The following is a 25,032-nucleotide window of genomic DNA, read 5'->3' as shown; positions in this document are numbered from 1 at the left end:
CATGAGGCTGTATTTGCTATTGATGCTTTGATACACTCAACTTTGATAGATATGATCTCAGCTGAAATTATTGGATGATATAATTGAAAGCTCAAACAAAGCTGTGGCGTTTATTATTGCATTATGGATTATAGAACGTCGTCTCGTTATGCTTGGATATCTATCCGACTGTCGGATTTTGATAACTCGACAGTCAGATGACTTTACCTTTGTACTAATTTCTACAGCAATTCTTAATTATACATTCTTGGGCCATCATCTAGTTTGAGCCACACAAAATACCTTGCTAAAGCATTTTTAATTTCGTCAAAGTAATAATTAACGGTACTTGGTAAATAACACAGCGTTTAATCAGATTAGCAGCAAATAGCCTATTTCTCGCAATTTGTCCCATTGTTTTATTTGTTGTATTGAACCCATTTGCTGGGCATATGTGCATGTTATTTTACAGCAACTTCACATCTGCATTTTTATTTAAGCACGACCAATTTATCCGCGTTTGGTAATAATTTTGATATTACATTGTTTTCTGGTATATAGATTGTTTGAGCTCCAACATTGAATTCGCTTGGTCTTTGCCCGTCCGATTGTTTCTGTTTGTTAGCAAGGATGTTTTTATCTCACGCGACTTTGACCTGCAGTGATCCAAATGGTTATATAGCTTAATACACGATTACAATGGCAAAGCAGTTCTGTGGTTTATAAGCGTCTCAAAAGGCAATGCAACAGGAAAAACTACGCTTTTTTCATCGCAATCTTGATGGGTCAACAAAGATATCACCTACATTAGTAGTAATATCATCCGAGATGCTCATTGAGAGGAATCTGGGTTTGAATAAAAAGGATTTAAATTCATAGTATACTTGTAGTTCAACAAATCTCAGACGCTTTTGCAAATTGATATTTGGTCACTCTAAAGATTCGTTTTATTCATTTGGTTAGAAACATACTTGAATCCTGCATTTCCCTTACTCTAATTGCCTCAATTATACCTTTCCGTCCGATCCTTGGCAATTTACTAATCCAAGTTTATTATAGGTATACGTGACATCAAGTTAGACCCACGCCCATATATATATAATTATTTAATCAATCTCTTCCTTTGCTTTGTCATTATATTTTAATCCGGTACGCCGCTTCGTTTGCATAAGTGCTCCCGTTCACCCTTTGCTCTTGCCTCTCCACCCTACGCATCCGGCCTGTAGACTTAATCCTCCCTTCATATTGGCAGAGTCTTGCTTGTTACAATCTATCAAGATATTTATACAAATGACCTCATTTTCGGTCTTGTAATAATATACTTGATATCTACAATTATCAGATTGTTCTTTTTGAATTTGCAGCTATAATTGCTCAGTTAATCTCGCCACTAACTAGATCTAGTCAATGCATTATCCTTGATATTTGATGCAGGCATTACTATGCTGCACCCATTTACCCTACTACTGTACTAAATTCTCCTTGCCTTTATTTAAACCTATACTCATGCTAGTATTCGAATAGCAATAATTGAAGATGCCCGACAAGAGCGACAATGTAAAAGTGGAGGCACAGTCATACCCAGACCTAACATCTCCAGGTAATGAGTATGCTTTTAAATCTTGGCCTCTATCCATGCAAAATGCCATACATTTTCTATTTTCTCGTGTTCATCATCGTAGCGATGTTAGCAACAGCGCACCTTTAATTCCTTACATCCAGCTTTTCAGCAATGTGATTATCTTATACCAAACTCAAACCCAGCTCCAACACGCAAAACTTGCCCTCCTGTTCTCCAAGCAACACAACAGCAATGATGTAAGCAAGCCGTGGACCCTTGACTGCTACAACATGTAAAACGAACCGTCATCTTGACAGCACCAGAATGTCGGAGTTTCTAACGCAAGGACGAGTTTCTTGGTCATAAGCGCGATTTTTTGAACTGCAAAAGAGCCAGCATATTACATGCAGCTCAGATTGATAAAAGCACCGCCTAGCTGAATTGGACATGCAATATTCAACACACGACTTTGGCTCTAATCTTGATGCATGCCGTGCGGCTGAATTGACAGACATGTTGATGTTCGGAAACTCGTATCCTTCTATCCCGTTCCTTTGTCTAGATCTACCTATCATTGTCATGTTAGTTGGTGACCTAAGCTTACTATATATTATTTTGATACGTCATTTATAGATTATAGCCAACCTGCATCAAAGCATCAGGAATATGCGCTAGCTAAAGAATGCTCCGATTATTCTTCACAAACACAGTCGGCTCACTCGACCACAAAATTACAAGAATCGAGGCAGTCTCCACAACTTCCATTATTTATGCCTGACGCTCAGATCCCTTCAGATACTACTCTTCCACATCCTTTGGGTGTTGCTAAATCGGCTCAAAAATACTCTCCGTTCCAGTATCATGCATATTCACAGCGACCACCGCATATGTATAAAGACGATGGTAATGCTGACCAACAGTCCCGTACCTACCCAGCATTACACATGACGCCCACTTCTCAGTTTTCGACCAGTGATGTTTCACAGTCAACAACCGCCTGTTTAAATACTAGCTCCGTTAATGCAGATGTAAATTCAGTCAATATCAGTTCTCCAATGCTTTCTGCTGAACATGACAAAAAGGTGGAATGTGTGTCGAAAAAAAGTACGCCGCCATCACTATCTATTCCATTGCCACTGCAGAATGAACCATCATCGTATGCATCTCGATATCACGTCCAACCTTCGCCTCTATCATCAACCCATGATCAATACTATACTTATTCCGGTCAGCATGATCGGCAGCAATATGGTATGTTTATTTTTGTTGCTTTGTCTAGATACACCCCTGTTGACCCCTCGTCAGTAGCACATTTAAAATCGCACCCACATAACATAGAGTACTTGCAGTCTTATTCTGCTTTGGAATAAGCAGTAATTGAATCTTTGCTTTTTGATACAAATTAACATTCTCAATTTTAAAACACGTTCATTATAATGGTGCGCACAAAACCAAACCATGCTTATGAACCTAATCTTGCTTTTTGGCATAGCCATACATTGTACAATTGCAAAATTTGAAACTGGACTCATTCATTACAATCCACATATTTGAGTTGGCAATTCTGGTGTTGCCAATACAACTCTACTTTTTTGTATCCTAAAATCTCGGATACATTTGAGCTCTAGTTCAAGTGAACAAAGATTGCACAGCTTTTTGTGAATTATGGCTTGACTGTTATTCTCTGCAGATATTATCTTGATCAAATCTGGCATTGCTTTAGATTTGTTAGATAATAGCTACACTTGTCAGGGGTATATTAAACGTGACACGAAGCCATATATTCCATATCGACTAGAATTTCTTTGTAATTTTAGATACTTTAGCTTGCTCAAGTTTTCTACTCGTTTCATTTTCTAATCTAAACATTCTGTTTAACTATTCTATATCTAGAAGCCTGTTCAAAAAAAGAAATGCAGACGTCTACATGGACCTCACGCCAACAAACCTTGCCTCCTCCGAACCAGTATCACCATGTAGCCTATGATGCCGACCCAAATTCCAATCGTATGATTCAGTATTCAGAAGATTATCGTCAATATCCCCGTACTACTCACTACAATAATGAACAATTGCGAGTTGCCCCACGATTGGCAGCTCCATTTGAAAATTTGGATGAAAAGCCAATTAGTCTATTACAGCCAGGAACAGCACCCAAACGGTCTTTACGCGATTCGCTTGGAAATTCTAGCAGTTCAAGCGTCAAAAAGACTCAACGGGCGTACTCACCTCTACATGATAATCAGCAAATGTACTATGAACAGCCCAAAGAGTCATCACCACCCTTGCATATGAAGCCACTGCCTCGACTAAAAATGCTTGATTCGTCTGATATGGTTAATAGGACAGACGTTTCCCCAGCTGGGAAAAATCATAGTGATGTGAGTTTACACTCTCTAAATGTGACCAAGACAGGTTTGACCCCGATTCATGGTATTCCTTCAGAAACACTATCAGTGTATGGTGGTGAGATACGATCAAATCAGCCAAGTCCAGCGCACTACTCGGTGAATGGGCAGCATACTTCTCATCAACATGACACAGTTTCCTCATATCAGTCTGAATACTATTCTCGTACTCCATATGAAGATGTAAATCAGTCTAATGGCTCGGCTCAAAAATCCAGAGTATCCAGTAATATGATCTGTGATAACGTGCCCACAAAAGTATCACGTTCGAATGCCGTTGCTCAAAATGAATTTAACGACGAAGAGGCAGAAATGGATGATGAGCATCACAAGTACAATTCTGGTCATGCTAAAATTCCCAATCATGATACCCAGGATATACTAGCTTCAAAAGCAAAAGATACTCGTCGGTACGAATGCCAGTACTGTTCAAAGCGATTTTCTCGTCCAAGCTCGCTCACTACACATATTTATACACATACTGGTGAAAGACCTTTTGGATGCGATATTCCTGGATGTGGACGTTCATTTTCTGTACTGAGTAACCTGAGACGTCATAATCGTGTTTGTCAACGAACACGTGAGCGAAGATTAGCAGCACTCGAGGGGCTTACAATGCGAGAGAATCCATACAGCGCCGATCCGGAACATAAAACGCATCACCAATACATTGCATGGCACGCAGCTGCTCACGGAGCCGGACGTGCTCCTGAATTTCGTCTTGCTCGAGAGGCTGCTACTCGCGGTCACCAGTCTAGATCTGCCCCTACTGGAGACCCTCAAATACCACCTGTTCGTGAAGGGGTACAGCTAAAATATGAAAAATATTCTCCACCTCAAGGAAATACTGTGTATGCTGCAAATGATCATCTGCCGCCCACTGCTGTAGCGTCTGGAGTGCCACGAGCATCATATCCTAGCCATCGCGACTTGCTTGCGCCTATTCGTAGTATGGATGGTCATCGTGCTGCTCCATATGGTCGTATGATGGTAGATCCAATGACAGGAAACTATTATTCTTCAATGGAATCTACCATGGCTCAAGCATCTGGTATGAGACGGTCTGCTCATATGTACTCACCTTCCATGAGAACTAATTCTCAGCCACCATCGTCCGCTAATCATATCAATTCTGAAAAAGACCAAGCAGGTTTATTTAGATCTAATCATCCAGGGTACTATGAGACTACACAACCTATGACAGACCGCCAATCAGGCCGCATGTTGCTTCCAACTAATGCTTACCCTCCCAGCCACTCGCGATCACAAACTGGCGTATCCCCTTCATACATGGAAAATGCATCCTTTGCTCAAGAGTATCCACATCAGATGAATATTCCCACGCTATCTAAAAGCCAATCAATGTTAGATTCTGGTATTGGAGAGTCTGTGGCTTCATCCATGCAGTCGTCGCATGAAGGTCGCCGTCCTTCGCGGGACATGCCTATGTTGGTGCCTCACCATTTACCTCCACTTTCATTTAGTCAGTCGTGTCCAGAAAACAGTGCTCAACTATCAACTAGCAATGATTTTACTAGAGATACACGTCGTAACACTTCACATATGGCAGAGTCCGATTTGAGTGACAAGCTCTATCGCTCAAGTAGAGCGTGTGATCGTGGTGATCAGCAGTTGGACGAGCACAGCAATAGGTTTGGTACATCCTTACATAAAACCTTTTCAGACGAAACATTCCCGCTGACTTCGCGTGCTGTTACCAGATCTCCCAACTTTGTTCATTGAAAGAACTAGGCTATCTTGTCACTCAATTTGTTTCTCTACACTTTTTAGTCCCTATTTTTGTTAAAGATCACCTAAATATTATGCATTGTCCAAGGTGGAATTTGTATATGCTATTTATTTTATTTTTTGAATTGAGTGGATTCCAGTCAATTGTTTTGGCAGATTCATTCTAATTAGTTTTTGGATCTACTTGCGGAATCGTCGGTCATGCATCTCATTCAGGTTGAATCTTCACACCTACATCCCTTGGTCAAATGGTGTTGCCTGTCAAACCTTGACTTTTTTTTACCTGTACTACTATTTTTGTGTCGCTTCGACTAGTGGGTTGCTTTTAAACTTATCAGTTTGTGATTTTGGTTTATTTCGTTTTAAAAAGGGTCCTGTTGAAGGGATTCCATCTACATTCTTATTTTTAATAAATCTATTTTGTTTCCTTTCCAAGTGCATTATATTTGCTTTTGTGGTGGGCGAATGGATAGATTTACAAACTACAATTGCTGAATAGTATCAAAAAAACTCGAATTTCATTCAATGTCGAGCTGCGGGAGGCGGAGTGGCAATCAGCGCCTCAATCATTCGATATAGGTAGTAGAAAAAGGTGACTAAATAAAACGCAAGTTTAAGGAAGGATTCCAGTTTATGGGAGGATATAGTTCGAAAAATCTCAGTAGCATCGTACATGTGCCGATTGTTTGAGATCCTGTAAATTGATAATAAATAAACGGGTGGTTAGATGTTCCATTTAGTATACCATCAAGTTGTGATTTTGAAAAAATAACTGCTTTTCAAATCTTGATAGTCTGATCTATGCAAGTTTAAGCCAATCTTACTTGTATGCATGCCAAACAAGCAATGGTGTATTGATCAGCATTGCAGTCCAGTTTCCGGTTATAAGAAAAAGGAACCACAAAACCGCATGAGCCAAATGTTCCGGAATAACAAACTATAGTTTATCAACACATTAGAATTAGAAAATCAAAGGAGACTTGACCATAATTTCTACGATCCTCATGCATGCTAGATTGCTTTATAAATTCAACTTACTTGGTTCAACTTGTTGCACAAGTCAATTGGGTTAATGTAATCTGCTTCTAAATCCGAAAATAGGATAATCTGTAGATCGTTCATGTATTCATGTTAGCCAGCTTCAAAATAGCAAAGCAATAGCCAAATCACTCTAGCCAGCCACAGCTCAAAATACAGTAGACAGGCTTTGATGCATTAGAAAGCTCAAATAAAGTCCAGCTATATACCAAAAATGATGTATGTTTTCAAGATGCATATTCCTGACCATGACTGATGGTATTCAATGCATCTACGCAGACCCAAACATACACTGCAATGCTATATATCATTTAGCATCGCAAATGATCAATGCAGCTGAGCTTTACTGATAAATATTCTTTGTGTAGAACCATAGACTTGGCACAAGAGCAAATAACTATACAAGGGGTTCATCCGCCAAATAGATGACTATCAACTACTTACAAAAAAGACCATGCCAAACAGCAAAACTGCAGACATAATCAAAGCAAACAAGAACAATAGCTGAGGTAGTAGTTGTGGTATTAGATAATATCCGGCATTAGATCCAGACAAGTGCGTTCAGACGGACATTTAAATGAGAAATACAACAGTTAGTTGCAGAATATACATTCATTAAACATGGTGAGTGGCATGCAAACCTCATTTTGAAATAACATTCATACAACAGAAACAATGATTTACCATCATCTTGTGACTGGAGTGCTCGCTAGATGGACTTGTATTTCAGTCGGATTCACGTAAAATGGACACCAAGTAAAATGCCAAAATACATGATAAATAGCCAGTCATGAAATAATAATTTCCACCAAATTTACTGAATATTGTCCTAAACTTGTCAAGTTGACTGATCTTTGTGTAACTGAACAAGTCTTCACATTCTTGGCACTTGTTCAATCTCCAACTCCATCTATATCCAATTCAGACATTAGGTGACTGGTGTGAAACAATGGTTGCATTCCTAAAATGTGTAATATTTGGTTTCTTGGATTAAAACGCATCTGGGATTTATAAAATACAAGATGAGTTGTACAGTGATCAACGATATCAAGAATCAATCTGATCTCAGACTTGACGATCGTACAATGCATGACTACCAAAAAAGAAAACGTAATCAATTCAATTCAAGCTTATCATTTATTCCAAAAAACAGCGACTACAAGATACATACAAGTATTCTATTTTAAGCAGATGGACTGTGAATCTTGGTCAATTCAAGTGGGAAGTTCAAGTTCTGACTTTCAATAATTCGAGATCTAATTTCGTCTGACCAGTCAATACATTTATTACAAGCTCTGCATTGGCTACTCTACCAAATATACTTTCTCAGCTCAACCCTGCTTTCACTCATAATACTTTAAAAACCACAGTTCATTTTTATGCATTTGTGAGCTGACCACCCACATTACCAAAACTGTCAATCACATAGTCTGGAATAATGTCACTGGCATCTAGCTCTGCCTTGGATGTAACTCCTACAATTAAATCGGTTCATAGATGTGTTAGTAAAATACAACTGTTGGTATTGGCAAGATCAATTGAATTGCAACCACAATCTGGATGTCAATTTAAAAAGCATACCAGTCATCACTAGAAGGGTAGCAAGCCCGCCAAGTTTGCCAAAAGCGATGTCGGTATCAAGTCTAAACGATGAATTAGATTTATAAAAATAAATAGTTTAAATTAAATTAGATTAGGCAGTGTATATGCATAATCATGAGAGCAATGCATGGACTTGCAAATATTTAAATGCTTACCTATCTCCTACCATGCATGTTCTAGATCGATCCAGGTGACACTTGTTGACAATCACATCGAGCATGACTTGGTGTGGTTTACCCAAAATAATCGGACGACGGCGAAGTGATGCCGCTAATGCTTCAACCATGGCACCTGTGCCTGAAAATTACCAAAATGACAAAAAAGGCATTTAATTAGATTTGAACAACTTAAATCTACGCGAATCATTACTGCAGATCAGTCGATATCATATAAGCATGTTTACCAAAACAAATTATACAACGTACCAGGAAATACAGTGCCAGCAGTAGGGTAAGTCAAGTCACCATTTGTGGCAATAAAGTGGCAGTCTGGATTGGAGTTGACATATGTGAATGCCTTGGCCAATTTTTTATAATTAATATTGATGTCAAATCCAAAAAGAACAGCCCCAACTTCAGGATCTGGCTTGATGTTTTCAAGATCAGCAGTGCTAATATTTTCGTTATCTTCCTAATGCTCAATCAGTCATTAGTTTCAAGTAGATGTGGATTGACGCAACAAATTATGTACAATTGATTTTTGTAAAAACAGATGCTCTTGGTAGCTTACCTGGCCACCACAGTACCGAATGCCTTGCTCTTCAAGCTCATGACAAATTCCCTCCATTCCGCTTACATAAACCTTTTTGTTAGCAGGGAATTTGAGCTGGTGTGCAATATAATATGCCGCAGCATACGAAGATCCAAAAATTTCATCCTTGATAATTGGTAAAATATGCAACCCATTTAGATCAATACCAGTTCAAGATATAAGCAATCGTAAATGTATAACAAGACCAGTGTTAGTGCATGTAAAAATTGGCTGTATTGATCATGTTCAAGACTTACAACAGATGCTTGCAGACCGAGTGAGGAAAGTTTCTTTTGATAATCATTACGAGACTTTGTCGAGTTGTTGGTTACAAATAGAATGCGTTTTCCCTAGTAAAGTCGATTCCATAGAGTTTTGCAGATCGGAAAATTGGTCAGCATACAGCTATTTGGCCAATTAAACTGATCAAATATATAGTAATGAGCAATGGAAAACTAACCATGGAGCGCAGCATCTTGAGAGTGTCGGCAACACCACTTATCAGTACATTTCCTTGCCACAAAACACCATCGCAGTCTAGCAAAAAAGTATCGTATTTGGAAACAACGTGCATGATGTGATCATGACTATTGAGTGAAACAGGAGTAGTGGAAGACATGACAATGAATTATGTGGGTTGTGATAGTTGCGCAGGAATATCAGTTTAAGCCCAACTGCTTTGTAATCCAGATTGCTCGTCCAAACTGATTGGAGCCACGTGCCAGCAATCAGTTTTCAAACAACATCGATTGGCCAACAAGTGTAAACCAAATGCATTGGTATCGAGTCATATATAGATTGGGTTAAGTCGAGACTCGATCCATTCGCTGCATTGTGAGTCAAGCAATAGATAATATGCTGCAGTCCTATCAAAAACACAATTCTTGCTGAATGTATTCAAGGGAATGCTTTTTTCATCTATTATGCACAAGGAATCGGAAGCAGAGCCGCATTCCGTTTACATTTGAAAATCGTAATTCAGATTTAAAAAATATCATTCAATCCAAACCGTTCAGAGTGTTTGTCTGGCATGTACATACTATTGATGATGTCCAATCGCAATTTAGATTAAAACGAAATTGCTCAAAACTCACAGCTAGCAACAATGAAGATGAGAATGTATAGATAAATGAAAAATTGCAGCAGCCATCAATGGTATTATTTTTCAAATATCAGTAGATTGCTGATTTGAATGGCGGGAATATCAATCGTGTCTTGGCACAACGACAATCTGACTTGTTGGCATAATCAATTTGCTGAGCTCGATGTTCTTGTTCCAGCACGAAAGTTTAGACGATCCATCTATAGAGTTTGACATTAGTCTGAAGCAATCGTGCAATGTTACAAAGAATTCACGTTTCCGGAAGGCTGCAACGGCATGTTTGATACTGTCTGAATCTTTCCGAAATATGGCGAGATTGGATTGTTGAAATATAACCAAAAAAATATTTTCCTTCTGTTCCCATTCATTTTGTCTTTGACAATTAAGCATTGCTTTTTCTCAATTTGTACTATAGAGTTAGTCGAGCGATCTTGCTAGTCTATCCATACACTCACTATTGCCTGAACCTTTGGTTTTAAAAAGTAGCCTTGACTCTCTTTTATTCAATTTCCACTGTCTGCATGCTGCCTTCTGATCAATTCAACAGCCCTGCTGCTTTGCCATCCACTGCTCCCAATGCATTGGCATTGCTGTCGGATATACAGGCTCATGCCTCTGACAGTGCTTCTCATGGCACAATTGGTGTTGCTGGCGATGATGACTTTGACTATGAATCATTACCAGATTCATCCATGGCAATAAATCTGCTTGCTGGTGCATTTGCTGGTATCACTGAACATGTTGTGACCTATCCTATGGATGCCATCAAGGTATGTTATTAGAACTATTGTCGGATAAATTCCGTTTGTAAATCATTTATGTCGGTATATTCCCATTTAAAAGATCAAGTGCTGGTATGCCAAGGAGAGTTTGATCCATACAAATTTAGAGTTGCCTTGACTAGATGAATTGGTTAAACACCTTGTAAATAACATATCGAATGAGAACAAGGATGATTTCATTTGATAGATTATGATTGCTATTGAGCAATGGTCTATTACTATTTACCTCTATTCTAACTCTGCAATCTGTATAGACCCGCATGCAATTTTTTAGCTCTACCCAACTGTATTCGACGCTTGTCCAATCTGTTGCCAGAGTCTATACTACAGAAGGATTTGGCGCGCTATGGAGAGGAATGTCATCCGTTGTTTTGGGTGCTGGCCCCTCTCACGCTCTATATTTTTCGGTTTATGAGCATTTCAAAGGGATTTTTCATACTTGGGACAATACTACTCATCAGCATATGTCACATGGTAAATATTTTTATCGATTGCATTTATGGGCTATACTATATTTCCTTGATGTTTTGAATACAATGATATCCAACTTGTATAATAGGGCAGATCATGCAATTAAATTGATTTTCAACTGACATTTTTATTGATGTCTGTAGCTGCCGCAGGTGTCATGGCCACTATTGCTCATGATGGATTTGCTACTCCATTTGATGGTAAGCTGAAAGTTGTTTTATTCAATCAATACATAAATTATCGAGTCAAATACTTTGTGCCATTTTAACACTGAATCCCCTTGTCTTGTATTGACAGTAATCAAACAACGCATGCAAATGTCTCCAGTCAATACCGGACTTTTTGCTTCTGGAATGAACGTTTTTCGCACAGAGGGCATTGGCGCCTTTTTTGTCTCATACCCTACCACACTCATGATGTCCATTCCATATCAGATGATCCAGTTCTCGACTTACGAATATTTTCGCAAAGTGCTAAATCCAGCCGGCCATTATGATCCTTATTCACATATTGTAGCAGGAGCAATCGCAGGTGGAGCCGCAAGTATGGTCACTAATCCACTAGATGTAGCAAAAACACTTTTGCAAACGCGTGGACTTGCTTCGGACTCGGCATTGCGGCAGGCATCTGGATTGATTGATGCATTTAAAATCATTTACCAACGAAACGGATTAGCTGGCTTTACTAGGGGCATGCAGGCTCGCGTTGTTGCTAATGCACCTGCTACTGCTATATGTTGGACCACTGTAAGTACTATTGCGATAAGCCTGTTTTGAATTGAATCCATCATCCACTCTAATTCTAAACTTTTTTAAATGTCAGTACGAGTTTTTAAAGCGAACCATCATTACTTCAACAGCATCCACCAATACTTCCAACATCACCGCCAGTTTATAGCTGTAAGATCCAAATAAAGAAACCTTGGGTCCACTTTTTAGATTCAAGTGAAAATACACAATAGTTTTATGCAATATATTAAATTCAAGTGTCCGAGTAGTTGAAGGAACGTGCCGATTCAAGCCATGTACATTACCCCAAGTAGATGAATTCGATTCGGATGGAGATCAATCAAGATCAAGTTATCAGACTTGACTTTTTACAACTAGTAACAAAGGATGAGAATGGAGAAATAAATGAGATTGTTGACAGCCATCATCATTGATGTTGTTTTGAAAACATCAATAGATTATTGATTTACATCCCAGAAACATCTATTGCTTGTGCCTCATGTACCATGACAATCTGGCTTGCTGGTACAGTCAATTTGCTGATCCTTACAATTCAACAAGACAACGTTCCTCATTTGGTCTTGTCCTGACGCGAGTTCAGCGTTCCATCTATTAGTTTATGCTAACCTAAACCAATCGTGGAATGTTACAAACGGAAAACTCTTGTTTTTAAAGTGCTGCAACAATAGTTTGATTAATGCCATCAGAATATCTTCAAAGCATGATAAAATTGGGCTGCTGACAATTTCTCATTTTATTTCATCTCTCCATTCTCATCCTCATTGTTACCAGCTGTAATCCAACAAGCCGAGATATGACAATTCTTGACCCACTCAACAACCTATTGGTTTCTGGAAACCATAAGGAGCTTTTATCTATTATCAAAGGATTCCGTAATGGCGCAGTATATGGTACATTTTTCATTTGATGACTGACTTGCCATAACCCGATAGGACTGAAGTAGCTTGGTCGACCTACCCTTGCTACTGGTCAATTTCCAACCTACAAAGTGAACCTATCACTTTTTTGGATGAGAATTAGCAACCACCAATATCGGTTTGCTAAAGAGACAGGATAGACAGGTGCATGGCAGTATTCGAGCATTCCACTATGTATAAAACTGGTGGTTTTTGTGCAATGCCGTTGCTCACTGATGCACCTATGAAGCCATATCTAGTCCGCTAGATATGAATTAAACCTGCCAGCTCAACCTTGCTTGTATACAGTATATATTGGGGATGCATTTTCAAATGTAGTCTAGTGAATCATGCATCTTGTTAATACTATGCTGGATGCTTTTATGCCTGCTGATTTATGACATTGTTGGTATTTGGTATTGAACTTTGTAGGGGCCAAGATTCGATTTCCTCATGCACTGGTCATGACATGTATTTTCCGTAGGACAAAGTATGTATAGCATGCATTTTCAAATGAAATGAAGAAAGCTTGTTCAAAATCAAATTTTTATATGGTGGAAACGCCCAATATAGCATCAAGGATATGGCTCGAAGAATCCTGAAAATGACGTATCAACATAGCAGAGGCCTGGCCATGTTTGTAACCATTTACAAATCCATGCTGCTGGTACAAAAAAAGATCAAGGGGTTTGAGCACAATACAGATTCGTTGATTGCTGGATTTGTTGGCGGATATATTGTGTTTGGTGAAAACAACAACATTAATAACCAGGTATGATACAGCATATCAATAGTTTAAAGTTGCATTTATTATTGATTGATGTGGCTAATCGTTTATTGGGGTAAATCTTTAGATTGTGCTATACTGTTTCTCTCGAGTGATGGTCGGGCTTGCCAAACTTGCAGTTAAGCGAGAATTAATCCCACAGCCCAAACACTCCTTCTCGGTGTTTGCTGCAATGACTTGGGGTGAGTGCATATCAATCTGCATGAACAAATTAGACTGGATAGTGATGTTGGATACTTGTTTTCTAATTTAAATTTAGCACTTGTAATGTGGCTATTTAGACATGATCGAGATACCTTGCAAAACTCACTACAGTCGTCGATGCAATATCTATATAATGATTCTGATGTGTTTGATTCAGTGCGTAACTGGATCATCTACAACAAATAAAAATAGCATAATGAAAATGCATTTCCACTTGAACCGTTGTGCATATTGCAAATTAAAGGATTTTGTGATTTTTGTCCGAGTTGCGGCCAGCAGCAGATTCCATTCTTTATCTGTTCTTTCTCTTCTTGAGTTGCATTTGTGTTTTGACACCATAGACTGGCAGTGTTGACATACACATATTCGTAGTATGGGAATAAGCGGCCTGCTTCCCTTACTCAAGGACATTCACCGCTCTGTTCACCTTAGCAACTACAGTGGACAGGCTGTTGGAGTGGACGCGTATGTCTGGCTGCACAAAGGCGCATTTGCTTGTGCATCTGAATTGTGCCAGAACATTCCTACTACAAAGTAATCATTAGTGGTTGTGGTTAGATCTAGTATTGGATATATCTGTATCAAGTCTTTGCTCATTCACTGTTTATGCTGTAGATATATCACCTACTGCCTTAACAAAGTGCGACAACTTCAGAATCACAACATATGGCCAATCATCGTGTTTGATGGAGGTGTGCATCTGGGCATACTGTTCTTAACCTAGATACTGCTATCAATGTAGCAGTAGTATTAGTATTCATCCTGCTAACCCTTATGTCTTATTTCATGGTGCTACAATTTTATTACTGTCCGAAACTCTACAGACCGGCTTCCAATAAAAATGCGTACTGAAAACGATCGACACAAGTATGGCATCAACTCTACTGTTTCAACTATGTATACTTTATCAGCAGCAAGTGCTTGCTATACTTGTCACTAATCCATTTTTCATTTGCAATGTGTTGTCTGCACTGCTGGTAATGAATCAACAATAGACGACGAGAGATTTCGAGAGCCAAGGGATTCGAGTATTTGCGTGCAGGACAACGAGACAAAGCACAGGACTGCTTTCAAACGTGTGTGGATGTCACTCCTCGCATGGCACACGAACTTATCAAGGTAATACAAAAAACCAAGATCTTGGCTGATTGCAACTCTCGAATCTAATAGACCTGCACATTGTAGGAACTCCGAGCAAATAATATCGAATACATTGTTGCACCCTACGAGGCAGATGCACAATTAACCTATCTCAACAAAATTGGAGATATATCGGCAATTATTACTGAAGATTCAGACCTGCTTGTGTTTGGGTGCTCCAAGGTAATACTCAAACTAGATCATCAAGGAAATGGGATAGAGATTCGGCAGGAAGATATTGCAAATATTAAAGAAATGCGTTTTTGGTCGAGCGATAAATTCCGGCACATGTGCATCTTATCTGGATGTGATTACTTGGAGTCTCCACAGGGAATTGGCATTAAGAAATCCATCAAATTATTGGCAAAATGCGAAGCTGCCACTGTAAGTGATGATGCTATGTACAAGATTTACTCGACATCAACGAGTTGCTTTATAATAGTGTTCAAATTGAACATGCATTGATTCTTTATTGCATTAAATGCATGGTATATTTTTATAGCTGATCAAAACTTGGAAGGCTTGGGGAAAAGCTGCCAATTCGCCCAAATTACCACCCAATTACTATAGCCGGTTCATGTTGGCGGATTTTGCTTTTCAGCATCAGCGCGTATATGATCCACAGCAAGGAATACTTGTGCCACTTACACCTTTCCCACCAGATCTGGAATTAACCGAAGAGCTGTCTATGATAATTGGCCCGTAAGTTGAGCGTGTCATTCAATATCAGAAATGTGAATATTCGACTATTTTGAAACCAAATTTGAATGTCAAGGTTAATTCATTTTATAATCTATAGTGACATGTCAAAGAAATTGGCAGTGGGAGTAGCTATTGGTGACTACGATCCTATAACTAAAGAGCCATTCTCACAACGTGATGAACTTGCTTTACCAATGCATAAGCCCATACCTGCACAACAATACAAGAAATCAGAAAATGATGTACAAAAGGAAAACAACAATCCAGTCATAATGCATTCATTAAAGTCGTCCAGTCTCCTAACTTGTACATCGATTCCCAAGCCCGCTCATGTAGCCGTTTCAAACCAAAATCCACATACATATACTTTACCCACCAGCAATTTTTCTCAGTCACAACCCAATATGACACAGTTAAAATCAGATTCAATCAAGCCGTTTACTCGAAATAACTCGGATTCAGTATCATTGGCAACCAGTCATACCAACACATTGAAGCGCAAGTCTATTGTCGCAACAAGTATATCTGCCACAAAACCGTTTACACTGGAAAATGCAAGGTTGAATGGATCTAAAAGTATGAATTGTAAGAGTTCTGTGGCTGCGATACATTCAACAGATTTTCCACGAGCAAAGTATACCGATCAGGGCTTTTTGGATCAAAACCAACGTTTAAAAAGTCGAGATTCAACAACGCTTGTAAACTCCAACGATAAGCAACCCCATAAAGATGCAGACGATGCAAATCATAAACCCACTACGACTACCTGTATGAGCTCGACTAAATTATCATATGCGAGGGTACTGAAATCATCACATATAGGAAATACATGGTCAGATCGAACAAATCAAATTAAACCAGGTCAATCCACGGGTTTAGTTTCCAGTTATTTTGCCTCTGCCAGTATACCGTCTACACCCAACACCAAGACATTGCACAGTGAGGATGGACACGCTGAGTCTGTGCAGCGACCAGTCATGGCAAACAGTAGAAAAAGTATGTTTCCAAAATGGGATTTGGCTATATTGTCACAAAACGATAAAAACAAGGCTGAAGATGCTGTCAAAACAATGCCACTCAAATCCACCTTGCAACCGCATTCGAATGCAGTTGAAGAGGAAACGAGTAGTGTTGGCACGTCTTCACAATCGACTTTGTCTGCCTCTTGTACTCGTTCGGTAAGATTTATTCACATGCTTTATAACCGTATCTTGATTTCAAATCGCGAGAAATTTAATCTTGGATACTTTTGAATGTAGGATTCCAAGACAAGCTTGGAGAGTGTTTTTGGATACAAACATGCTGGTTCTGCTAAACGAAGGTTAGGAACTGGAAGGATGCTCAAGTCTTTGGCACCGCCAACAACAGCAAGAATGCTTCGTTAGCGTATTGATATAAATTTCAGTTACTCTTTTCAATTTTTAAACTGCTATTGCTGTTTAGCTGTAAGGTGATCATAGCCAGCAGCAACGGAGATGAAATAAAGAGAGATTGCCAACAGCTGAAAAATTGAAGGATGTGGTATGAAGAAAGCATTCAGTTTATTCCAATCTCAAAAGGCAGATGAAAGTTTACCAGCGAGCAATGGGATGCACGGGTACGTTATCAAGAATCAAGTCAATCTCAGTCATAACTTCAGGAGTCAGTTTGGCACAAACGTCGAGGGCCTTTAGGTTTTCAGTAACCTGCGAAACCTTGCTGGCACCAAGAATGACACTCGAGACATTAGGATTCTTAATACACCAAGCAAGAGCAAACTGAGCAAGCGTGCATCCATGACTTTCGGCAAGAGTCTTGAGCTTGCGAATCTTTTCCTGCTTGAGTTTTCCGGCATCAGATTGAAGCTCCTTGACAATGCCCTGCATAATGGAATTATTTTGCAGAGCGAGACGCGAGTCAGCGGGAATACTGTCGAGGTATTTGCCAGTGAGGACGCCTGAAGCCAGAGGAGACCAGATGGTGGTACCCAAGCCATGCTTTTTGTACAGTGGAGCGTATTCAACCTCGAAGCGCTCGCGATGGAACATGTTGTATTGAGGTTGCTCCATTAATGGGGGAATCAGATTCAGTTTTTCAGCAACCCTGTAAGCATCAGTCAGTTGTTCGGCAGACCATTCAGATGTGCCCCAGTAAAAGGCTTTACCCTGGTCGATCAGGAAATTGAATGCGCGGACAATTTCCTCCATGGGAGTTAGTTCATCAGGTCGATGGGCATAGATCAGATCAACATAGTCAAGCTGGAGACGCTTGAGAGATGCATTAGCACCTTCGATAATATGCTTGCGAGATAGACCTTTGTTGTTGGGTCCTTCGCCACCCCAGTAGAGTTTAGTAGAAACTACCAGCGATGAGCGATCCCAACCGTACTTTTTGATGGCCAATCCCATAACCTTTTCAGATTCGCCTGCAGCATAGACTTCTGCCGTATCAAAGAAGTTGATGCCAGCATCATATGCAGCCTTTAGGCATTCAAAGGCAACGTCTATTCAATACCAGATCATAAGTATAAATGCTGTCAATTAGACTATTCAGAAAGCATGATCTACACACCATTGCTGAGCTGTGCACCCTGGGTAATCCATCCACCAATGGACAGGACAGATACTTTCAAACCAGAGTTTCCGAGAAAACGGTATTGCATTTTTGAGCTAGCCATGGTTGTTGAGAGTAATACTTGAAAGGACAAAGAAACCCCAGATCTCTGATATTTATAGCCTGAATATGCCTAGATTTGAAGCAAGTGGGCGGCCGAGAGATCATACAGCCACAATTGCTTGGTCTGCTCACTGGATTGCCATGCTAATATCCAATCGCTTGGCTGCTGAAATTTCAATTTTCTTGAATTCCCAGTCATCTGAGCTATGAAACTCCTACATTTTATCAAAGCAAGCATAAACCAATACCTACGGTTCATACAGCCGAGCAATTGTTTAGCTAAACGAAAAAATACAGCCGCTTACCGGAAAGCTGACGGGTATACCGGATCAAACGATAATAATGCAGAGAGATCAATCTGGAATAGTGAAAATAGATCACTTGGTTAGTGACGGAAAAGGTGGATAATCCTTGACCATCTCGCCATAAACATTTTGTTACAGCCATGTTCATGTAAAATGGAACACTAAACAGATCTCAAAGTACATAATAAACAATCAGCCTCATGAAATGATGGTCTATACCAAACTTACTGATCAACATTGTGTTTTCTGATCCCCTGGTAAACAGCATGAAAACAACTTGCATTCTCAAGACGTGCAATCTGTTCTCATGAACTAGAACACGAACGTATTCAAGATCTGGACCGCAACGAATGAATTTGGGTTCAAACTTGGTGATCATACAATGTACGATCATGCCAAAAAGAACAATTTCAGATTAAAATGTTTGTTTATGCGGATAAGATGAAGATTGTGTTTGGATGAAACTAAAGCACTAGTCGAGTCGAGTAAGCATAATACTCGATTATTGTTTATTTCAAAGCAGTTATTGTAAGATACAAAAAAACCTTGCATTTACATGAATACGGCTATAACATTCCAATTTACATCAAATACACGAAGCCCATAGATCTATTGAGTAATAGAATGGCATCATCCACTACTACGCTGTCTACAGAAGAGTATGAGCAGCAATATTATGATACACAAGCAGCTAAACAGCAGTTGATAGATGCACTCGCCACAGCTGGAGCTGCTCATAATGCTGCATCCATGTTTGAGTATGCTGTTGACAAGTAAGTGTCGTACCAACATTGTCCTCGCTTGGGTTTGTAAAGGCCATGGCACATGAGAGTGAACAAGTGTAGAACAGCAGCTAATAGATTCATGATTGTATTTATTCATTGTATCATTGACGGGAAAGGCATCAAGACTTGTTGTGTGTATGTAGTGTAGATCATCCTCGGCAATATACATTCAATCAGTTGGAACAGGAAGCCAACCGAATTGCTCACTGGGGACAAAGCATCGGACTCGAACAGCTTCAAACCGTATGTAAATCACAAAGATTCAACAGCTCCTACCAAACCATTTCCATATTAGCAAGCTGCTTATTTAGTCGTGTATGTTATAGATTGCTTTAATGATGGAGAATAGACCAGAGTTTCTAGCATTTACAATGGGATTGGCCAAGATCGGTGTAACAGTTGCATTGATTAATACAAATTTGACATCTTCGCTGTTGAGGCATGCAATTAATGTATCTAAAGCGCATGTGTTGATTATATCCCCATCAAAACTGGGCAGTTGGAAAGAACTGTTTACACCATTAAAAAGTCAAGATCGATTGCCGACATTGGTGGATTCTGCCAATCCGCTTGAACACCTAAATCGTGTATACTGTTATACAACTGAGCATGATCACAATGTTCCAGATGTCGAGTCATGGAGCACATCACATATCATGCATTCATTGCTATCGCACCAACACCTCTCTGGTTTCAGCAACATCCGACCTGATGCATCCAAAACTCGCAATACAGTGACAGATCGCACACCGTTATATTATATATACACGTCGGGAACAACAGGAAACTCCAAAGCAGCCAAGTTTTCGCATAAGCGGTTTGTTGGGGCTGCTGTAACTTGGGCATCCGCGAGCAAACTTGAATGTGGAGAAAAGTATTATATTGCTTTGCCATTGTACCACGGAAATGCAGGTGTAGTGGCTGTTGCTCCGTGCTATTTGGTTGGCAATCCCATGGTTTTGAGGGAAAAGTTTTCTGTTCGCAATTTTTTTGTGGATATTCGTCAGCACAATGTAAGCTTAATGCTTTTGGAATGTAGTGTTGGACAAAAGGTGTATTTTAATCTTTATAATGCATAGTGCTTTGCTACCATTTACATTGGTGAGCTGTGGAGGTACTTGTTGACATTGGCTGTGACTCCAGATGAGCAAGTTCCAACCACGTTTTCTCCATTAAAAGTGGCAATTGGAAATGGTCTAAGCGCAGATATCTGGACAAAAATCCAAGCAAGATTTGGCATCCAGTATATTGTTGAACACTATGGATCCACTGAAATGCCTGGCGATGCCATCCTCAACTATATGGGCAAAAAAGGATCGTGTGGATTTGTTCCACGTAGCGAGTCTCTAGCAAAATCGCACACAGGTACAGGCGGGGTAATTGTTTCATATGATGTGGAAGCAGACTGCATCGTTCGTTGTGAGCAAGACGGCGATCGATGTGTTATGTGCAAGCCAGGTCAAATTGGTGAAATGATTATGCGCCTTGTGGATGGGGTGTATGACGGGTATGCTGGGGATGGCGAGACTAGCAAGAAGCTTTACCGTAGTGTGTTTGAAAAGGATGATACATGGTGGCGATCTGGAGATCTTTTGAAAATGGACGAGCAAGGTTTTTTTTATTTTGTCGATCGGACTGGAGATTCATTTAGATGGAAAGGGGAAAATGTTAGTACACTTGGTAAGTTTTTTGGATCTAGCATATTGTCAACAATTTGGAGAAGCCTATTGGGTTTATTCTTACCATCGTGTTTTTATTGAACATTTGAGTAGATGTACAAAAGGTTGTTGGTGCATTCTGTGGCATAGATGAAGCCAATGTGTATGGTATAAAAATACCCTATGCGGATGGGCGAGCAGGAATGGCATCCATTGTGCTTTCACCAGATCTAAAGCCCACTGATTTTCCGTTTGCAGCATTTACTGAGCATCTTGAGCAGCATCTTCCTGTATATGCTCGTCCATTGTTTATTCGGCTCACAAGCAATGCACACACAGTGACCAGCACGCTCAAATTTGTAAAATTTGTCTATGTACAAGAGGGATATCGATGCAATAGCAATGATACTGTCTATATGTACCGCGCTGCCAAAAAATCTTGGCAACATGTCGATAAATCTGTTGCTGATGAAATTGATGCACATGGTATTTAGTAAAAGTTGCTATTGAAGTGTTACAGTTGATGACAATGGGTGTGACAAGAAAAGAAATATATATTTTTGGTTATATTTCAACAATTTAATTTTGTGTTTTGGGAGTATTCTGATAGCATCAAACAAGCAGCTTTTTGGAAGCAAGAGTTTGCGTTTAACACTGCTCCAGATTAGTGCATACTATATAAACAGAATGTTGAAGCTTTTGTGCTGAGTCAAAAGCAATATCAAGTTCAACACATTGGGCGGCGGCAGTGGCTAGACCGAATGAGAGATGCCGTCATATTGAATCTGCGGAGTCGGTAGATTGTTCAAAAAAATGACCGTGTCAACAAGTTAGATTGCCGCTGCGGTACATGAAACACGATCGATATTCAAACCATTCGAATCAGCCATCTACTGATATTTTCAAAACACCTGCAGACATACACTGATGGTTACTGACAATCCCTTATATTTCCATCCCTTTTGTCTTCAACTGCGAGTTACAACTGATGCGCATAAATACTAGTTTTTAATCATTCTAGGTCAGGGTGGCTATTTTGAAACACTTTGATTAGCAGACCATCAAGTCCAAGTAAGTTGCTGATGATAGCAATACGAGTGGTTGTTATCATCAGCAAGTGTCGACTAGTTTGTCCAAATCCGTCATGATAATTTCCAGTGGAAATATGCATATCATAATCAAGTGTGAAATTTAGATGCGATATGAATTCGTCAGTGGAGATTTAAGCGGTTGAAAAATAAACACTTTGGCTTAACCAAGCAAGCCCTCAGCAAAGTTAGGGTGGTGCTGATTGAGTCAAGCTATTTTTATCTTGAATCGTTATAGTATACTTGATATATAAACAATTGTTGCATGAACACTCAAAGACTTGAATGCATGCCTTTTGATCCAACTCAAGCCATTACACTTGAATCGATGCCAATAGAACAAGTGTCGCATAGACCATCACTAAAGCCAAAACAACTCGTTCTTTATCAAGGAAGTGCTCTTTTTCCAGCAGTGATGCTGACTCCAGTGTCCACTGTACAATCCATCTCCAAGCCATTAGGACATGCTGCATTGACTAATAATACCAACGATAGGGCATTCCATACCCAATACACTAATACTACTACTAGTGCGTCTCCACCGCTGGCCACTGTAGATCACCCTTTTGCTACTGCTCCAGTATCTACTCCTGCTAGCTTCTTCGAGGATGGTGCTCTCGCAAACTCGTCAATCCTGTTTAGTCCCATTAGTCCTGTGGCGGTTGTTTCTGCCAACATACGATCGTTTCGTTCATTGCCCGACTTGACTGCTTGGGAACAGCGACTAGTTACCCCTTCACATGTCAAGTCTGCTGGAAAAAACAGCTCTGTACGTAGTAGCGGCCAGTCCTATTCTCATCTGGACTTGCCAATCCCACTGTCATCAATAGAGTGCAATGGTTTACGTGCCGCTGTATTAGCTACAGAATCTAATCCTGTTATTGCTCGTTATTATGCACCCCATACTATACTGGGCGTTGGCTTCAATGGTATTGTATTGGGTGCATCAAGATTGGCAGATAATCGCTCAGTAGCCATCAAAATTATTTACAAGAATTTGACTAGAGCCTACAATATGTGCATTCCAAACGAGATTGTTCTGCTGCGATCATTCAGCCATACAAATGCTATCGAGTATCTGGATGACTTTGAAGATGCATTTTACTTTTATCTAGTCACATCTGTTTGCGATCATCCTTGGTCTTTGGTCGAGTCTTTTGACCGTGATGATGCGTCCGTTAGCAATATAAAAGACAAGCGTAGCGATGAACACGAGCTGGCTCTATCGCTCCAAACCTTGTCACTTCAACCCACCAAACCCACTGTTTTTCCTCACTCTAGAAAGAGCCGCTGGACTCCCTTGGAATGTTTTTCGTCTAATCACTCCAAGCATTCATCTACGTACCCAGTCACCCTTCGCTGCTTCTCCCCTAGTGGTGGCACTCCATTCATTCTCTGCTATAGCCGCTCATCTGCTGATTTACATGCGTATTTGGAACTAATGAATGCGTCCATGTCTTTATCTACTCCTACATCCACTGCTGCTCTTCACAACACTTCACAGAGCGTTCATTCTACACCGACAGAACACGCGACACGAATTCATGGCATTTTTAGTCAAATAGCAAATGGACTGAATGCCCTTCATTCACATGGATGGACTCATGGCGATATTAAGCAGCAAAATATTCTTGTTGACAGCAAAATGCATGCGTTCTTGTGCGATTTTGGTCACGCAAAGCCCATGATAATCTCACCCGTCTCACCAACAGCTCAAAATAATAGTGCACCCTGCATGTCTACGTTAAAATCTACCCCACCGCATATATCCTGTGCTGGGACTCTTTCCATGACTCCACCAGAACTGATATCAAATCTAGATCTTCCACGAAGCATGTTTTCCAATATGTCATCCTCGGGCTTTAACTCTTCTCTGAATGATCTTGGTGAAATAGCTTCAACTTCAGGGTTTAGTGCAGATGTATGGGCACTTGGTATGGTACTTTACTCGATGATGTATTTTCGATTTCCTAATTCACATAGTGCATATCTCCGCGGGGAAATACCACTAAATCAGTATTACAGTTTTCCATGCGAGTTTCCTACCGATGCAGATCCTCAGTTTTGTGATCTTATTTCGAAAATGCTTGCTATAAACCCTGACGATCGCATTACAATGGCTGATGTGGTGCACCATCCATTTCTTGTATCAACGCAATAATACAGCAATAATGTAGAGATCTATAAAACAGAGTAGCTGTATGCTACTTGCAGGATCTTTTTGTCTTCAAATTACGGCGGCATTCACGTAAAATAAACCACTTTTGTATTTATCTTGCAGTTGGAGTTTCAATTTTTGTTGTTGGAAATGGTAGCTTTACACAAGGAACATTTGGCACGAATATGGCATTGAAGAATTTTGTTGTATTTTAATATCAGATACGTTTGTGATCTAATTCAACATATCTCAGAAATATAATATTGGAACACTTGCCTAGTTTTTTATACAAAAATGAGCATGGAGATCAGTGAGTTAAAGTTTATAAAATATTGTCCAGTAATATTGGTACCAAATATGAGATTGTTTATTTTAGTTTACGTGAATGCGACTGTAAATGGTGTTTTGATATTACAAAAGTCTTGCAAGACTATTGAATAATATGAAGTGAACGAGTGCAATA

General features: G+C 39.7%; 10 protein-coding genes across 10 annotated transcripts; 7 read left to right on the top strand and 3 right to left on the bottom strand.

The window, feature by feature from the left end:
• Positions 1–781: 781 nt before the first annotated feature.
• On the top strand, positions 782–3,639 carry BATDEDRAFT_36426 (uncharacterized protein; the record flags this gene model as incomplete). Its single annotated transcript, XM_006675799.1, has 5 exons — positions 782–937; positions 1,039–1,128; positions 1,493–1,579; positions 2,174–2,791; positions 3,434–3,639. Coding segments are annotated over exons 3-5 (888 nt in total), but the record flags the coding sequence as incomplete, so codon positions are not given.
• A 708-nt stretch (positions 3,640–4,347) lies between these two features.
• Positions 4,348–4,542, top strand: BATDEDRAFT_7483 (uncharacterized protein; the record flags this gene model as incomplete). Its single annotated transcript, XM_006674878.1, has 1 exon — positions 4,348–4,542. A coding segment is annotated over one exon (195 nt), but the record flags the coding sequence as incomplete, so codon positions are not given.
• Positions 4,543–6,219: 1,677 nt separating this feature from the next.
• BATDEDRAFT_18374 (uncharacterized protein) lies at positions 6,220–7,459 on the bottom strand (the record flags this gene model as incomplete). Its single annotated transcript, XM_006675108.1, has 5 exons — positions 7,420–7,459; positions 7,180–7,239; positions 6,736–6,804; positions 6,522–6,634; positions 6,220–6,391 (listed from the first exon to the last, which is right to left on the bottom strand). The coding sequence occupies exons 1-5, from the start codon at positions 7,423–7,425 to the stop codon at positions 6,220–6,222; spliced, it is 420 nt and encodes a 139-aa protein (XP_006675171.1). The 5' UTR covers positions 7,426–7,459.
• A 653-nt stretch (positions 7,460–8,112) lies between these two features.
• On the bottom strand, positions 8,113–9,706 carry BATDEDRAFT_21714 (uncharacterized protein; the record flags this gene model as incomplete). The annotated part of the gene is made up of 7 exons (XM_006675297.1): positions 8,113–8,210; positions 8,317–8,378; positions 8,493–8,634; positions 8,763–8,967; positions 9,067–9,213; positions 9,345–9,437; positions 9,548–9,706. The coding sequence occupies 7 exons, from the start codon at positions 9,704–9,706 to the stop codon at positions 8,113–8,115; spliced, it is 906 nt and encodes a 301-aa protein (XP_006675360.1).
• A 906-nt stretch (positions 9,707–10,612) lies between these two features.
• BATDEDRAFT_31115 (uncharacterized protein) lies at positions 10,613–12,389 on the top strand. Its single transcript, XM_006675586.1, has 5 exons — positions 10,613–10,959; positions 11,226–11,445; positions 11,586–11,642; positions 11,740–12,188; positions 12,265–12,389. Exons 1-5 carry the CDS (start codon positions 10,882–10,884, stop codon positions 12,337–12,339), a joined length of 879 nt encoding a protein of 292 aa, XP_006675649.1. The 5' UTR covers positions 10,613–10,881; the 3' UTR covers positions 12,340–12,389.
• A 595-nt stretch (positions 12,390–12,984) lies between these two features.
• On the top strand, positions 12,985–14,264 carry BATDEDRAFT_7895 (uncharacterized protein; the record flags this gene model as incomplete). The annotated part of the gene is made up of 5 exons (XM_006674887.1): positions 12,985–13,081; positions 13,520–13,577; positions 13,661–13,859; positions 13,942–14,056; positions 14,134–14,264. 5 exons carry the CDS (start codon positions 12,985–12,987, stop codon positions 14,262–14,264), a joined length of 600 nt encoding a protein of 199 aa, XP_006674950.1.
• Positions 14,265–14,451: 187 nt separating this feature from the next.
• Positions 14,452–15,924, top strand: BATDEDRAFT_7998 (uncharacterized protein; the record flags this gene model as incomplete). The annotated part of the gene is made up of 6 exons (XM_006674895.1): positions 14,452–14,612; positions 14,694–14,770; positions 14,903–14,945; positions 15,074–15,197; positions 15,264–15,645; positions 15,752–15,924. 6 exons carry the CDS (start codon positions 14,452–14,454, stop codon positions 15,922–15,924), a joined length of 960 nt encoding a protein of 319 aa, XP_006674958.1.
• A 1,582-nt stretch (positions 15,925–17,506) lies between these two features.
• On the bottom strand, positions 17,507–18,561 carry BATDEDRAFT_4083 (uncharacterized protein; the record flags this gene model as incomplete). The annotated part of the gene is made up of 2 exons (XM_006674844.1): positions 17,507–18,402; positions 18,471–18,561. Coding segments are annotated over 2 exons (987 nt in total), but the record flags the coding sequence as incomplete, so codon positions are not given.
• Positions 18,562–19,504: 943 nt separating this feature from the next.
• BATDEDRAFT_84756 (uncharacterized protein) lies at positions 19,505–21,817 on the top strand (the record flags this gene model as incomplete). The annotated part of the gene is made up of 5 exons (XM_006676252.1): positions 19,505–19,653; positions 19,782–19,908; positions 19,992–20,678; positions 20,745–21,345; positions 21,438–21,817. 5 exons carry the CDS (start codon positions 19,505–19,507, stop codon positions 21,815–21,817), a joined length of 1,944 nt encoding a protein of 647 aa, XP_006676315.1.
• Positions 21,818–22,700: 883 nt separating this feature from the next.
• BATDEDRAFT_84755 (uncharacterized protein) lies at positions 22,701–24,683 on the top strand (the record flags this gene model as incomplete). Its single annotated transcript, XM_006676251.1, has 1 exon — positions 22,701–24,683. The coding sequence occupies one exon, from the start codon at positions 22,701–22,703 to the stop codon at positions 24,570–24,572; it is 1,872 nt and encodes a 623-aa protein (XP_006676314.1). The 3' UTR covers positions 24,573–24,683.
• Between the last annotated feature and the right edge of the window lie 349 nt (positions 24,684–25,032).

The sequence above is a fragment of the Batrachochytrium dendrobatidis genome (assembly GCF_000203795.2).
Source record: "Batrachochytrium dendrobatidis JAM81 unplaced genomic scaffold BATDEscaffold_1, whole genome shotgun sequence".
Taxonomy (NCBI): Eukaryota; Fungi; Chytridiomycota; class Chytridiomycetes; order Rhizophydiales; genus Batrachochytrium; species Batrachochytrium dendrobatidis.
This window is presented reverse-complemented; position numbering and strand designations above follow the sequence as displayed.

Bases quoted from the DNA above. Each gene is read 5' to 3' on its own strand.
- BATDEDRAFT_31115 (XM_006675586.1), top strand. From the start codon at position 10,882: ATGGCAATAAATCTGCTTGCTGGTGCATTTGCTGGTATCACTGAACAT. The intron at 10,960-11,225 runs GTATGTTATTAG...CAATCTGTATAG, and splicing joins ATCCTATGGATGCCATCAAG to ACCCGCATGCAATTTTTTAG. The intron at 11,446-11,585 runs GTAAATATTTTT...TGATGTCTGTAG, and splicing joins TCATCAGCATATGTCACATG to CTGCCGCAGGTGTCATGGCC.